At 39.8% G+C, this 14,105-nt stretch overlaps 1 protein-coding gene across 1 annotated transcript in view; it reads left to right on the forward strand.

The window, feature by feature from the left end:
• The first annotated feature begins 348 nt into the window (after positions 1-348).
• Positions 349-14,105, forward strand: part of LOC124721118 (SRSF protein kinase 3-like) — a 396,756-nt gene continuing 382,999 nt past the window's right edge. Inside the window, exons 1-2 of the mRNA XM_047245935.1 lie at positions 349-542; positions 625-718. Coding sequence (XP_047101891.1) covers positions 512-542; positions 625-718 — 125 coding nt within the window. The 5' untranslated portion in view covers positions 349-511. The remainder of the gene's footprint in view (positions 543-624; positions 719-14,105) is intronic.

Here is a 14,105-nt window from a genome sequence, read left to right on the forward strand (position 1 = left end):
GTGCTTTCTACGTTAAATGCATGATAGCAAGTTGACAGTAGAAAAATTGTATTTTGCTGTGCTACATTTGAGCACAACGTAAACGCACAATTACGCGTATTAGAGAGTAAAACCGCCTTGTTTTTAACGTGCAGCGAGAGGTCTATTCTGGAAGTCCGACCGGCTATTTGACAGTTACGCAATGTTGTCATTTTGTAGGCTCTATCAATTGAAGTAGGCTGTAGTTATAACGTTATACCAAGTTCGTACACCCGAACCACCATCGCGAATACCCTACCAGCGTCATAGCAGAATCCTTTGGCAGTTGTCGATTGTCGATATCTGTCTCACCTATCACTACTCGACTGGGAATTGTATTCGTTGTTGGACTGTGGTGATGTGGGTTCGTGTTAGTGATTGTTGTTTGTGTTATAGTCTAGGTTAGGAGCGAGCAGAGGTATTTAATCGTGTTTTCTAATGTTACCGAAATTTCGATGAGTTCGTTCGTATTTTAACTAGAGTAAACAAAAACATGAACTGTAAACAAGACTTTAGTCGCCGAGGTGAGGCCTCTCTTAAAATACAGCGTTTTGTAAGAAGTATTAGAAATTTCTTGGCTCTGAATCCGTATGATTTTGGTTTCAGTTCTGTCCATTCAAGCGAAGAAAAAAAGACAGAGGAATGGGAAAGCAAAGCTGAAAGCCAAAGAAGGACAGAATGCTCTGAGACCTGATATGAGGTTTGTTCGAAATTTTCGCGGTAATATTAATACTGGAGCGGAAATGATATTAAAATGTGCTTTCACCGTTATGTGTGTTCGTAAACGATTTATTACTGCTGAGAGATTAAAGAGTAGTTAACTTGGAAGACCTTTTTGAAACCCCCTATTTCCATACAATTTTTGTATCAGCTGAAAATTTAATAAATCCATTCAGTGGTTTCGGCATACAAATTCATGCATAATATGTAGGGCCATGTATCAGTGCAACTGGCAGAATGTTTGGAAACTGACAAAATAGCTGTATGCAAGCTCAGTGTTCAGTACATTTACTGAGAGGTACTTTGGTGTGCAGTGGGCTAGTGTAGCTGCTGGTTGATTGAATAATGGAAAACTGGAAGCTTGTTGATGATTCAATAATATGTTTTGATGTGTATTGACGCTAGCTTAGAGAGTTGAGGCATCATTGTGTTCGTCCATTAATTGTCCATTTGTCTTGTCATATTGTGCCGTGCGTGAATAATAACATGGTGGCAAATAATGTTGTCAAAAATAGTTTTGTGGGCCGTTTACAAATCAGTGAGAATAGTAAGATCTATCATATTTAATACCCATTTATGTGAATTTGGTTTGAAATATGACACGGTCTTCTTTTTTGTTTCTCTTTTGCAGTTGGACAGTATTATTAATGCACATTTAGTAGGAAATTGTTGATGTGCTGTTTTGACAAGAGTTCTTGTGATGAGTTGTAGCAATATATTCAGCTGTTGAAGTCATAGCATAATCATGTTTGAAATAGCATCTTTTCTTTCTTAATTCTCATTTGCTTTGATATTAGTCTAGAACAAATAACTTCATTCAGTTACCTACATGCAGTTATCTGTAGGCAGGTCATTTTACCATACACAATTCGAAACTTACTTTATTCAGTCGTTTATTTGTCATCTTGGTCTAGATTCAGAGCATAAGCATGTACAAAAGATTAGGATGTCATATAGAGATGAGTATAATTATACAATGGCTTATTATGCTGAAACTGAAGCAGATGTAAGTTTTCATATCACTGAAATGGAATAGAAAAGTTGATATTCAAATTTGAACAAATCATGATTGCTGTCAAGCTCATTTATTCTTTTAGCTCCCGAATACTGCATGCAGTGTCCTGTAACAAAGATGTGTAAACAAAGATTTTTGTTGCTTGACTGTGTAACTGTTTGAAAGATTGCTGTAGTTCCTTCCAAAAACTAGTTTCAAATAGGCTAGATATTAAGGAATGTTTAAAATGAGTGTGCAGTGGTTGTTGAGCTATGTAATGTGCTTATACAGTGATCAGTTTTTGTAAGCCCTTTGTAGTTTGCTGTATTTACTTAGTTTGCTGTAAATGGCAAATTATAAATTAGATATTTGTTTATAAATGGCCCTGGCTGAACTGTCGTGATGTTTTGATGGTTTTTTATGCACATAGTTTGGTATACTTTCGTTTTGTAGCTGGTGAAAACATTGTCTTTATAGGTCATACAAGTAATGCATGCCTGTAGATCATTGTGCTTAATACATTTGAAGATTAACGTAACATACTTTTATTTTGTAACCAAACAACACGTTTTGTGTGTGTGGCATTCCTTTTGAGCTCATCTTAGATCTCAATTTTATAGCTGCAGATTCTACTGAGAATATCTGTTCTAGATGTAATGCAAAAAGCACTCTATGGAGTTGCTGGTCAGTAAATCATTTTAATTTGTATAATCTTGTACAAATATAATAGGATTTCTGATGTAGACACCATTCTTTCTGCAGCAACACTTCACTGTGTGCCGTATGATGTCTAAATTTGGAGTAACACTGTGTTGTATTGAAAAGAATTATGTTTGTAAGACCAGTTACAGGATTCTTGTACAGACATTTTTCTGTTTCTGTCCCAAGTTTCATTACAGTTTGTAAAATAATGTCACACTTAATTATCCCTTCAGCTTTTATAACAGCTGTGATCATATTTGCATGGTGTAGAAATAATCATATCTTCCAGACATCAGATAGGATGTTGACTGTAATTTCACTAATAATTGGCAAACTCGGTGCTTCTCACATGGTAACTGCATTGTGAGCTCCTTTATTAAAAATAAGGCATTTTGTTGTATTTAAACTAAATTATAAATTATTACTGAGAATCAGATAAATTTCCAGAGGGGACTGATGACCTCAGATGTTAAGTCCCACAGTGCTTAGAGCCATTTAAATTTTGAGATGGACATCTTGCTAAAGCATATTAATCTCTTGAAACTATTAACTTTCAATCCCAATTTTGAGGGTGCTCTGGTAGGTGCATCTGTAGAGTTAACCTGATGGTTTGATCCAACTAATGTACTGGGTTAATGTTTTTAGCCCCCTGCAATCTTCATTATGGTACAGGCTGATTGGGAGTTTGGTTGAGATGACAAAACTGGTGAATGTGAGCAGTTTTCAGTGAGTGTGTTAATGGATTGTTAGAGAGCATTGTGATTGATTCAGTCATTTATAATTCTGATAAAATAGTCATTTATAATTTTGGCATGAAGCTTTCATAGCCAACATTTGTCCACATTTAAATTAATTAGCTTCATAAATATTTAAAAAGAATGGTAAATTCAAATACACTACATTATATAATAGGCAAACCTGAGGCGAATATTGTAGTGCATATTATGCACAGAAAATGAAAAGGGATCAGCTATGTAACTCTGTGCTGAGCCCTCTTTGAGGGACAGGTTTTGTTTCAGGAATGTGTTTCAAACCATGGCTATGCCCTGTTATACTGTGAATGGCTGAGTGCTGTGACTTATCAGCTGTAAGGAAATTTTAGTCAGTACTAAATTTGTATCCATGATCGTGATTTACTAATTTATCTGAAGTAGGTTGGTCACTTGTTCTTACATTATACACTCATAGCAAATTATTACCAGGCACAGTTACTTTGTATTGTTGTAGCTCGCTACCTATGCAGAAGTTTCGTGGCAACAGAAGTTTTAGGTTGTAAATTCTGTTAGGTGTGGCTCTGTTCGTAGCACTAGTCTCTGACAAAGCCAGCCAATATTTTCTTGTATAAACGTGTTGCCCCACAAAATGGGGAGACTTTGGGTAAACTATTGTGAGCCAAATAGCTGTGTAAGTAGCAACTCACAAACTTATCTGCAGACATTTCTTGACCAATGACAGTCGCTGGACTTCTGGCTTTCTGCTTTTATGCTCCATAATATGTTGCTTCCATTGATAATTTCTTTGTAGTAGGATGTTTCTATGCTCACTGCTGAAGGTGCAAGTGATGTGGTTGTGTGTGTCATTCAAAATGCAGTGTTCTGGACTTCATAGAGATATTTTACTTTAATCTGTAATGAAGGTATAGACCCCTTTGGTCATCAAGATTTAAGTTTTCAGCAATTTCTCTACATTGCTTAAGGTGAATGGTGTGATTCATTTGAAAGCAACAGCTGATCTCCTTCACAATATGAACCTTAGCTCCTTAAGTAACGACCTGGTCATTGTAAGGACATTAAATCCTAATTTCCCTTCCCTTCAGTTTGCAGTGTTGTGCCTTTTCAAATTTCTCCAGTCTTCTGTGTGTGTTGTCCAAATATAAAATCTTAGAAAATATTAGTTTTGGTAATTGTTTGCACATACTTAGTTGCACTTTGGTGTTTAGATGGTGTTCCTTCAATTTTCCTGTATATTTCCACTTCAAACTTGCTACCCAAAATACTGCTTACAATAAAGTGGAGGTGTCAGATGGTTGTTAAGTCACATAAAAAGACCGAGATATGGTAAGGCAACCCATGAACTGTAAATGTTCTTCAGAGCACTTGGCTACATTGTTCAGCATTACGGTTGTATTCGGGTGAGGACTTCACTTGGGTAAAGCAAGTAGTATGAACAAGGGAGAGAGAAGTCAAAGGAAGAATCAGTGAAAGAAGGTGGCAGAGGAAGCATACCTTCTTGCAACAGCATGTTGCACATATACGGAAGGAGGGGAGGGGCAGCATAGAATACACAGAAAGGGAGCTTACCATTTTACTACTGTATACTATTTAACCACATGGAACATTATACCAACCAACGGCATTGCAGTAGTGGTAACACCAGTACCTGTCAGATCATCAAAGTTAAGTGCTGTTGGGATTGGCCAGCACTTTAATGGGTCACCAACTAGGTCTTCGTAGCACTGTTGGCAAGTGGGATGCACTCAGCCCTCGTGAAGCCAATTGAGGAGCTACTTGACTGAGTAGTAGTGGCTCTGGTTATGAAAACTGCCCAGGAGAGAGGTGTGCTGACCACATGCCCTTCCCTATGCACATCCAGTGATGCCAAAAGGTGGTCGATCCGTACTGTTGAGCCTTACAGTACCTATTCAGACAGAGAGAACATCATACCACCTGTGCTGGCATCATGGTACTGTGCTAGTGGTGCTGTGTACAGTAAATTGGAAATTGAGTAGGAAGACAAATGTAACCAACTACAGGTGCGAAACAGGCTAGCTCTGAAGTGTTGTTACCTTTTTCCCGGTTTACATAGGATCAGATCTCAAAGTGCAGCATTTCATCCTTATTTTTCCTGATTGGTGTATCACATTAAACTGGCATTTTTAATGTTCTTATTACTGACAGTTATCATATTAATCTGCAACCGTCTGACAAAAGGTTGAATTTTTGTAAACCACCTTTCTCGTCATGTTATCAAGTAATATGGCATGTTCATTCAGCTATTCATTGGTTTTTAGGAAATACGTCATTCTCCACAATTGCCACAAATGGTATGAATGTGGTCACTGTCATACTACCAACTCACTCAACAGTATCATGTTGTTGTAGTGGTCTGGGCAGAGACTGGTTTGATGCAGCTCTCAGTGGTACTCTATTCTGTGCAAGCTTCTTCATCTCAGAGTAACTACTGCAACCCACATCCTTCTGAATCTGCTTAGTGGATTCACCTCTTGGTCTCCGTCTACAATTTTTACCCCCCCCCCCCCCCCCAATGCTTCTCTCCAATACTAAATTGGTAAACCCTTGATGCCTCAGAATGTGTGCTACCAACTGATCCCTTCTTCTAGTCAAGTTGACCCACAAATTCCTCCTCTCTCTAGTTCTGTTCACTACCTCCTCGTTGGTTATTTGGTCTACCCCTCTAATCTTCAGCATTCTTCTGTAGCACCACATTTCAAATGCTTCTATTCTCTTCTTGTGAAACTGTTTATTGTCCTCTATGTTTCACTTCCATACATGGCTACACTCCAGACAAATACTTCAGAAAAGACTTCCTGACACTCGTTGTTAACAACTTTCTCTTCTTCAGAAATGCTTCCCCTGTCATAGCCAGTCAACATTTTATATCCTCTCTACTTTGACCATCATCAGTTATTTTGCTCCCAAAATAGCAAAACTCAACTACTACTTTAAGTGTCTCATTTCATATTCCAATTCCCTTAGCATCATCTGATTTAACTTGACTACATTCCATTATCCTTGTTTTGCTTTTGTTGATGTTCATATTATACCCCCCTTTCAAGACGCTATGCATTTCATTCAACTGCTCTTAAAGTCCTTTGCTGTCCTTGACAGAATTACAATGTCATCACCAAACCTCAAAGTTTTTACTTCTTCTCCATGGATTGTAATTCTTACTCAAAATTTTTCTTTTGTTTCCATTATTGCTTGCTCACTATAGAGATTGAATAACATCAGGGATAGGCTACAACCTTGTCTCACTCCCTTCTCAACCACCTTTCGTTTCCCTGAACTCTTCTAACTGCCATCTGGTTTCTGTACAAATAGTAAATAACCTTTCACTCCCTGTATTTTACCCCTGCCATCTCCAGAATTTGATAGAGAGTACTCCAGGCAACATTGGCAAAAGCTTTCTGTAAGTCTACAAATGCTAGGAACGTAGGTTTGCCTTTCCTTAATCTGTCTCCTAAGATAAGTCGTAAGATCAGTATTGCATCGTGTGTTCCTACATTCTTCTGTTAGTATTTTGGAGCCGTGACTTATTAAACTGATAGTTCAGTAGTTTTCACACTTGCAACACCTGCTTTCTTTGGGATTGGAATTATTATATTCTTCTTAAAGTCAGGGGGTATTTCTTCTGTTTCATACATCTTGGTCACCAGATGATAGAGCTTTGTCATGGATGGCTCTCACAAAGTTGTCAGTGGTTCTAATGGAATATTATCTACTCCCAGCGCATTGTTTCGACTTAGGTCTTTCAGTGCTCTGTCAAATTCTTCATGCAGTATCATCTCTCCCCATTTCATCTTTGTTGTCCTCTTCCATTGCCATGATATAGTCCTCAAGTACATTGGCCTTGTATAGACCCTCTATATACTCCTGCCACCTTTCTGTTTTCCCTTCTTTGCTTAGAGCTGGTTTGATATTCATACAGATGGTTCTCTTTTTGCCAAAGGTCTCTTTAATTTTCTTGTAGGCAGTATCTTTCTTACCTCTATTGATATATGCCTATGGATCCTTAAATTTGTCCTCTAGCCATCCCTGCTTAGCCATTTTGCAGTTTCTGTCGATCTCATTTTTGAGACATTTGTATTCTTTTTCGCCTGCTTCAGTTACTGCGTTTTTATATTTTCTCCTTTCATCAATTAAATTCAATATTTCTTCTGTCACCCATGGATTTCTTCTAGACCTTGTCTTTTTACCTACTTCATCCTCTACTGCCTTCACTATTTCATTTCTCGAAGCTACCCATTCTTCTTCTACTGTATTTCTTTCCCTTGTTCTTGTCAATCGTTCCCTAATGCTCTCTCTGAAACCCTCTACAACCTCTGTTATTTCAGTTCATCCAGGCTCCATCTCCTTAAATTCCTACCTTTTTGCAATTTCTTCAGTTTTAATCTACAGTTCATAACCAATAAATTGTGGTCAGAGCCCACATCTGCCCCTGGGAGTGTCTTAAAGTTTAAAACCTTTTTCCTAAATCTCTGTCTTACCATTATATAATTCATCTGAAACCATGCAGTATCTCCAGGCCTATTCCATGTGTACAACCTTCTTTCATGATTCTTGAACCAAGTGTTAGCTTTGATTAAGTTATGCTGTGTACAAAATTCTATCAGGTGACTTCCTCTTTCATTCCTTATCCCCAGTCCATATTCACCAACTACTTTCCCTTCTCTTTCTTTTCCTATAATTGAATTCCAGTCCCCCATGACTATGAAATTTTCATCTCCATTAACTATCTGAATAATTTCTTTTATCACATCATACAGTTCTTCTATCTCTTCATCATCTGCAGAGCTAGTTGGCATATAAACTTGTACTACTGTGGTACGCGTGGGCTTCATGTCTGTCTTGGCTACAATAATCCATTCACTATGCTGTTCGTAGTAGCTTACCAGTGCTTCTATTTTTTTTATTCATTATTAAACCAACTCCTGGATTACCCCTATTTGATTTTGTGTTTATAACCCTGTACTCGCCTAACCAGAAGTCCTGTTCCTCCTGCAACCGAACTTCACTAATTCCCACTTTATCTAACTTTAACCTATCCATTTCCCTTTTTAAATTTTCTAACCTACCTGCCCAGTTAAGGGATCTGACCTTCCACACTCCGATCTGTAGAATGCCAGTTTTCTTTCTCCTAATAACAACGTCCTCCTGAGTTGTCCCAGCCCTGATATCCGAATGGGGGAATATTTTACCAAAGACGCCATCATCATTTAACCATGCAGTAAAGCTGCATGCCCTCGGGAAAAATTATGGCTGTAGTTTCCCCCCTTGCTTTCATCAGTTCACTGCACCAGCACAGCAAGGCCATTTTGGTTGATGTTACAAGGCCAGATCAGTCAATCATCCAGGCTGCTGCCCCTGCAACTACTGAAAAGGCTGCTGCCCTTCTTCAGGAACCACACGTTTGTCTGGCCTCTCAACAGATACCCCTCTGTTGTGGTTGCAACTATGCTATGGCTATCTCTATCACTGAGGCACGCAAACCTCCCCACCAACAGCAACGTCCATGGTTCATGGGTGGGGGGGGGGGGGGATGACGAGTATAGTAAGTATAGTGAAGTAAATACTGCAGTGCATCGGCCAGGCAGTTGGTGTTCAGAGCAATCTGTGGTTTAGGGTATTATAGTCGTGCCGTAACTTACCGTGAAGTTGCCAGGTGTTGAGCTTTGGTGAAGGCACACCGTCACACCTAAATTGCCCTTTATTTCTGGTGGCAGAATGGCTGTAATTGCTCTTACATATTCTAAGAACTACAGTGCATTTAGCATCATTGCAGCACTTTCTCAGATGACAGCATGGCTGGATGAAGCAACAGACACTAATCAGTCTCAAAATCACCAGAGAGAAACTTCATGAGGAATTGAAAAATATCAGATTTGTCAAAGTGTATAAAATGTTCTCCTACAGTAGTTCTGATAGGATACTTGTATATTTTCTGTTATGAAGTTGGGATTTCTAATTGGAGGGATATATTTTGCAGTACATATTCTTTTTCCTTAATTATGAGCTCCTAATGTGATTCCTTTCCCTTGCATTTGTGGATTCATCTCACTACTAATCTGGCAGTTTCTACTGTTTGTAACATCTTTCTTGTGACTCAAATCGGTTATACACTCCTGGAAATGGAAAAAAGAACACATTGACACCGGTGTGTCAGACCCACCATACTTGCTCCGGACACTGCGAGAGGGCTGTACAAGCAATGATTACACGCACGGCACAGCGGACACACCAGGAACCGCTGTGTTGGCCGTCGAATGGCGCTAGCTGCGCAGCATTTGTGCACCGCCGCCGTCAGTGTCAGCCAGTTTGCTGTGGCATACGGAGCTCCATCGCAGTCTTTAACACTGGTAGCATGCCGGGACAGCGTGGATGTGAACCGTATGTGCAGTTGACGGACTTTGAGCGAGGGCGTATAGTGGGCATGCGGGAGGCCGGGTGGACGTACCGCCGAATTGCTCAACACGTGGGGCGTGAGGTCTCCACAGTACATCGATGTTGTCGCCAGTGGTCGGCGGAAGGTGCACGTGCCCGTCGACCTGGGACCGGACCGCAGCGACACACGGATGCACGCCAAGACCGTAGGATCCTACACAGTGCCGTAGGGGACCGCACCGCCACTTCCCAGCAAATTAGGGACACTGTTGCTCCTGGGGTATCGGCGAGGACCATTCGCAACCGTCTCCATGAAGCTGGGCTACGGTCCCGCACACCGTTAGGCCGTCTTCCGCTCACGCCCCAACATCGTGCTGCCCGCCTCCAGTGGTGTCACGACAGGCGTGAATGGAGGGACGAATGGAGACGTGTCGTCTTCAGCGATGATAGTCGCTTCTGCCTTGGTGCCAATGATGGTCGTATGCGTGTTTGGCGCCGTGCAGGTGAGCGCCACAATCAGGACTGCATACGACCGAGGCACACAGGGCCAACACCCGGCATCATGGTGTGGGGAGCGATCTCCTACACTGGCCGTACACCACTGGTGATCGTCGAGGGGACACTGAATAGTGCACGGTACATCCAAACCGTCATCGAACCCATCGTTCTACCATTCCTAGACCGGCAAGGGAACTTGCTGTTCCAACAGGACAATGCACGTCCGCATGTATCCTGTGCCACCCAACGTGCTCTAGAAGGCGTAAGTCAACTACCCTGGCCAGCAAGATCTCCGGATCTGTCCCCCATTGAGCATGTTTGGGACTGGATGAAGCGTCGTCTCACGCGGTCTGCACGTCCAGCACGAACGCTGGTCCAACTGAGGCGCCAGGTGGAAATGGCATGGCAATCTGTTCCACAGGACTACATCTAGCATCTCTACGATCGTCTCCATGGGAGAATAGCAGCCTGCATTGCTGCGAAAGGTGGATATACACTGTACTAGTGCCGACATTGTGCATGCTCTGTTGCCTGTGTCTATGTGCCTGTGGTTCTGTCAGTGTGATCATGTGATGTATCTGACCCCAGGAATGTGTCAATAGTTTCCCCTTCCTGGGACAATGAATTCACGGTGTTCTTATTTCAATTTCCAGGAGTGTATATGTTATTTCTTGTTGCCTTTGACTGCTTCATTGTATGTGCTGTTCGTGCTGTCTTTTAACCATTTCCATTTCAGTGATTGGTTCACGTATGTTAATAGTGTAATTAAGTACTCATTTCTACCTCCTAGTATTGTATCATTTTCAGATAAATTTCACAGAGTTTTGGACACTATTTGAAACTTCTCTTCCTTATCAGTTCTAAGTGAGTTTCACTCCACTGTAACAGTGGTTATCACATGCAGTGACAACATTTGGTCCTGAGCATGAAAATTCTGACTGGTTAGAGTGTAACTTTTTTAAAGCATCCAATTTTCATTATTGTAAACATTTACATAGCCCTGAAATGTAACCAATGCACTGCAGAAGATATTTGGACCACTACGCGATTCAAAAGAAAGAACCAATGCTGTGGTATGCAGTGTTCGTTACATTGTCAGATTCTTCTTCTGAAATAGGAATGCCTAATAAAACATCCACACACTATTTTTTCAGAATTGTCTACATGCTGTTTTTATCTTGCTCCTGTTAGGTATCATAGGTACCTCAGAATTTCATTAATGGGAATGTGCTCCACATTTGAATCTTGCACATGTACATACTGTGCTAAACTTTTTCTCCTATGTTCAGCTCCTTAGTTCTGAATCAGGAAACTGTGAACTGCTAGTGCCGATTGTCTGACTACTGTTGATTTAAATGTTCAAACTATATTGTGTGCAGTAGGAATGTACTAGTCAATAGTTAGAGATTCCACATTGTGCTAATGTTTTGTTTTGAAATTAGTGATGTAATAGGGGCACTAATTACAGGTAATGTCAGTTACGTATCATTTGAGCATATGCTTACCTCTGGGTGTTACTTTCACTTTTTTAGGTGCATACGTGTAATGCACAGATAACAAACACATTGGCAGCACTGTGTGATAAGGGTGGGGATTGTTTTGTCTGCAGTTCTCTCCTTGCAGCAGATTGTATTGGCCAGAGCTTGCTTCCTTACCTACCCACAACACTTGAAAAATTGGAATCTCCTTCCTGTAATTTTTTTTGTGTTGGATGCCACAGCTTCACAAAACTCGCAAAGGTTGAAACTGTATCTTCTTCCACCCAAGATAAACACGCCATGTTTTGTAATATAGTGACGGATTTATGTATTTAAACAATAGAAACTCCAGGTAGGAATATCAACAATGTAGGAAAAGACAGATTGCTACTTACCATGAAGGAGACACGTTAAGTTGCAGACAGGCACAATTAAGACATTTACATAAAGCTTTCAGCCACACCATTCATACGCACAAGCAAGCACACCTCATGCACACGTGATCACCAACTCCAGCACTTTGGGCTGATAAAGGATGTGGCTGAAATCTTTATATATGTGTCTTTTAGGTATGCCTATCTGCAACTTAATGTATCTTCTTTACAGTAAGTAGCAGTCTGTCTTTTCCTAAATTGTAGATTTGTGTATTTCCTGTACAATTCTCAATCCATTGCTTAAAAATATAATGTTTCATGATCCAGACCTCCCTTAAAGTTTTACTGAATACCCCAAATAACTTTTCACCTAAAATAGTTTGTACTATTAAAAAATGTAATGCAAGTCAGTAGCACCAGTCCCTGTCATGCAAGATTGTAATGTGCACCAGCCATTGAAGTGCATACATACCAGTCTTTGACTGTTAGCTGAACATAGGTTTAAAGCATTTTAAATCATTCTAGGATAATTAAGTCATGGAAAAGTGTATAGCACAGAATGAGCTGAGTACAGCTATATTATTAATGTTGTATGAAGTGGTTGGAATGGTTTAATCAAGAATAGGAAAAAAGAACACATTTACATAAAAAGTGGGGAAATAGGATGTAAACTTAAAGTGGCAGTGAAAATTTTTCACAAATGAGCACATTATTTTCCAATATACGCCCAGACTTGGGAAACTGGTATTGTAGCCATGGTCCTGTAGACAAGTGAACAGGTCCTGATAACTTCCCTGGATGAGTCTTGTTTTAGTACACAAACTACTTATTCATCCATTTTAATGATTCTATCACTAATGCATCCATAACTTGGATACTATTACTTATGTCATTTTTTTCTGTCTACCTTCCTTGCTTGATTGCTGTCCGAGGCCAAAAGACAGCTATCTTGAAAGGTGAAGGTAAATCTGCATGAAGAGTATTTCTCAGTGTCACCGATGTAGATTCCAAAGTAGCTGAGTTAGCCTGTCCTGAGTCCAAAGCATTATTTTATGGAATATCAAATATATTATTTGAGAAGAAGAAGAAGCCAAGTCATTGAAGTTTGTCAATATATTGTCTTGTGTTTGAGGGCTACTTGAATGGGGTTGGACTGGCATTTCATATTGGTTAATTTTATCACAAATTCTTTGCACCAAACTTTAATTTTCTTCTGTGCATTGCTTTTTGATGCTGTCATTGAATTGTTTTTCCAGATTTTTAGTTTCTTGATTTTTTTCCACATCATGGAAAGTGAGGTGTCGTCTTTATCCCCAGTGGAATTTTCCATTGCGTAACTGTTTACCAGTTTCTCAACTGCAGTGTTATATTTCAGACTCTGTAAACTATCTGTAAGGTTTAAATGATCATTAATAGGCCTAGATATTACTGAAGGCAAGCTATTGGTAGTTTCCAGTAATTTGTAACAATTTTGTTGAATTATACATTTTCAACAGTGAATGGACACAATCCTGAGGTTCTAAAACCATTCTGTATTGTCTGTTCAGTAATGCACCACAATGCTTCTCTTAGTGTAGGTCCAACATTTTCTTTTTCAGCTCATTTCCACGGTTGGATGCTCAACTTTCTTCCACACCCATTTTCCATTCTTGTTGTAGTGTTTACAGACACATACCATGGCTAAATAATGTGTGTTAGGGAAGAATACTAGAAGTGTTATGGACTATACCATTTCCAAAACAACTCCAACAAGTCTAAAATTATTTGAGATGCCATCAATGGAAAAATATGGTTGGCTGCTGGATTTCTTGTCCCATTACCCAAGGCTGGGGCACATTTGCCATGTATTCACAGGTGTGGAACCACACACCCAACCAGTCTCAGATCATCCAATCTTCTATGTTCTTCATATGCCACTAAGCATTTCGTCAGAAATTATCTTGTGGGAGGGGGGAAAAATCATAGGAGTAGTAAGCTTACCAACAACATTTGCTTTTACAAATGTGTGTGTGTGTGTGTGTGTGTGTGGGGGGGGGGGGGGGGGCTGCATTCATACTTTTTTCTTATAATTGCATGCATTGTCGAAAATTTTATTCCCCTTACTTTTGATCTTTAGGCTAAAATAAATAAATAATTGTCATTTCATTGGAATTGAAATCTCTACTTGAAGGGAATTTGCTATTTCCAATTTTTTGTTTCT

Source organism: Schistocerca piceifrons, chromosome X (assembly GCF_021461385.2).
Source record: "Schistocerca piceifrons isolate TAMUIC-IGC-003096 chromosome X, iqSchPice1.1, whole genome shotgun sequence".
NCBI classification, from domain to species: Eukaryota; Metazoa; Arthropoda; class Insecta; order Orthoptera; family Acrididae; genus Schistocerca; species Schistocerca piceifrons.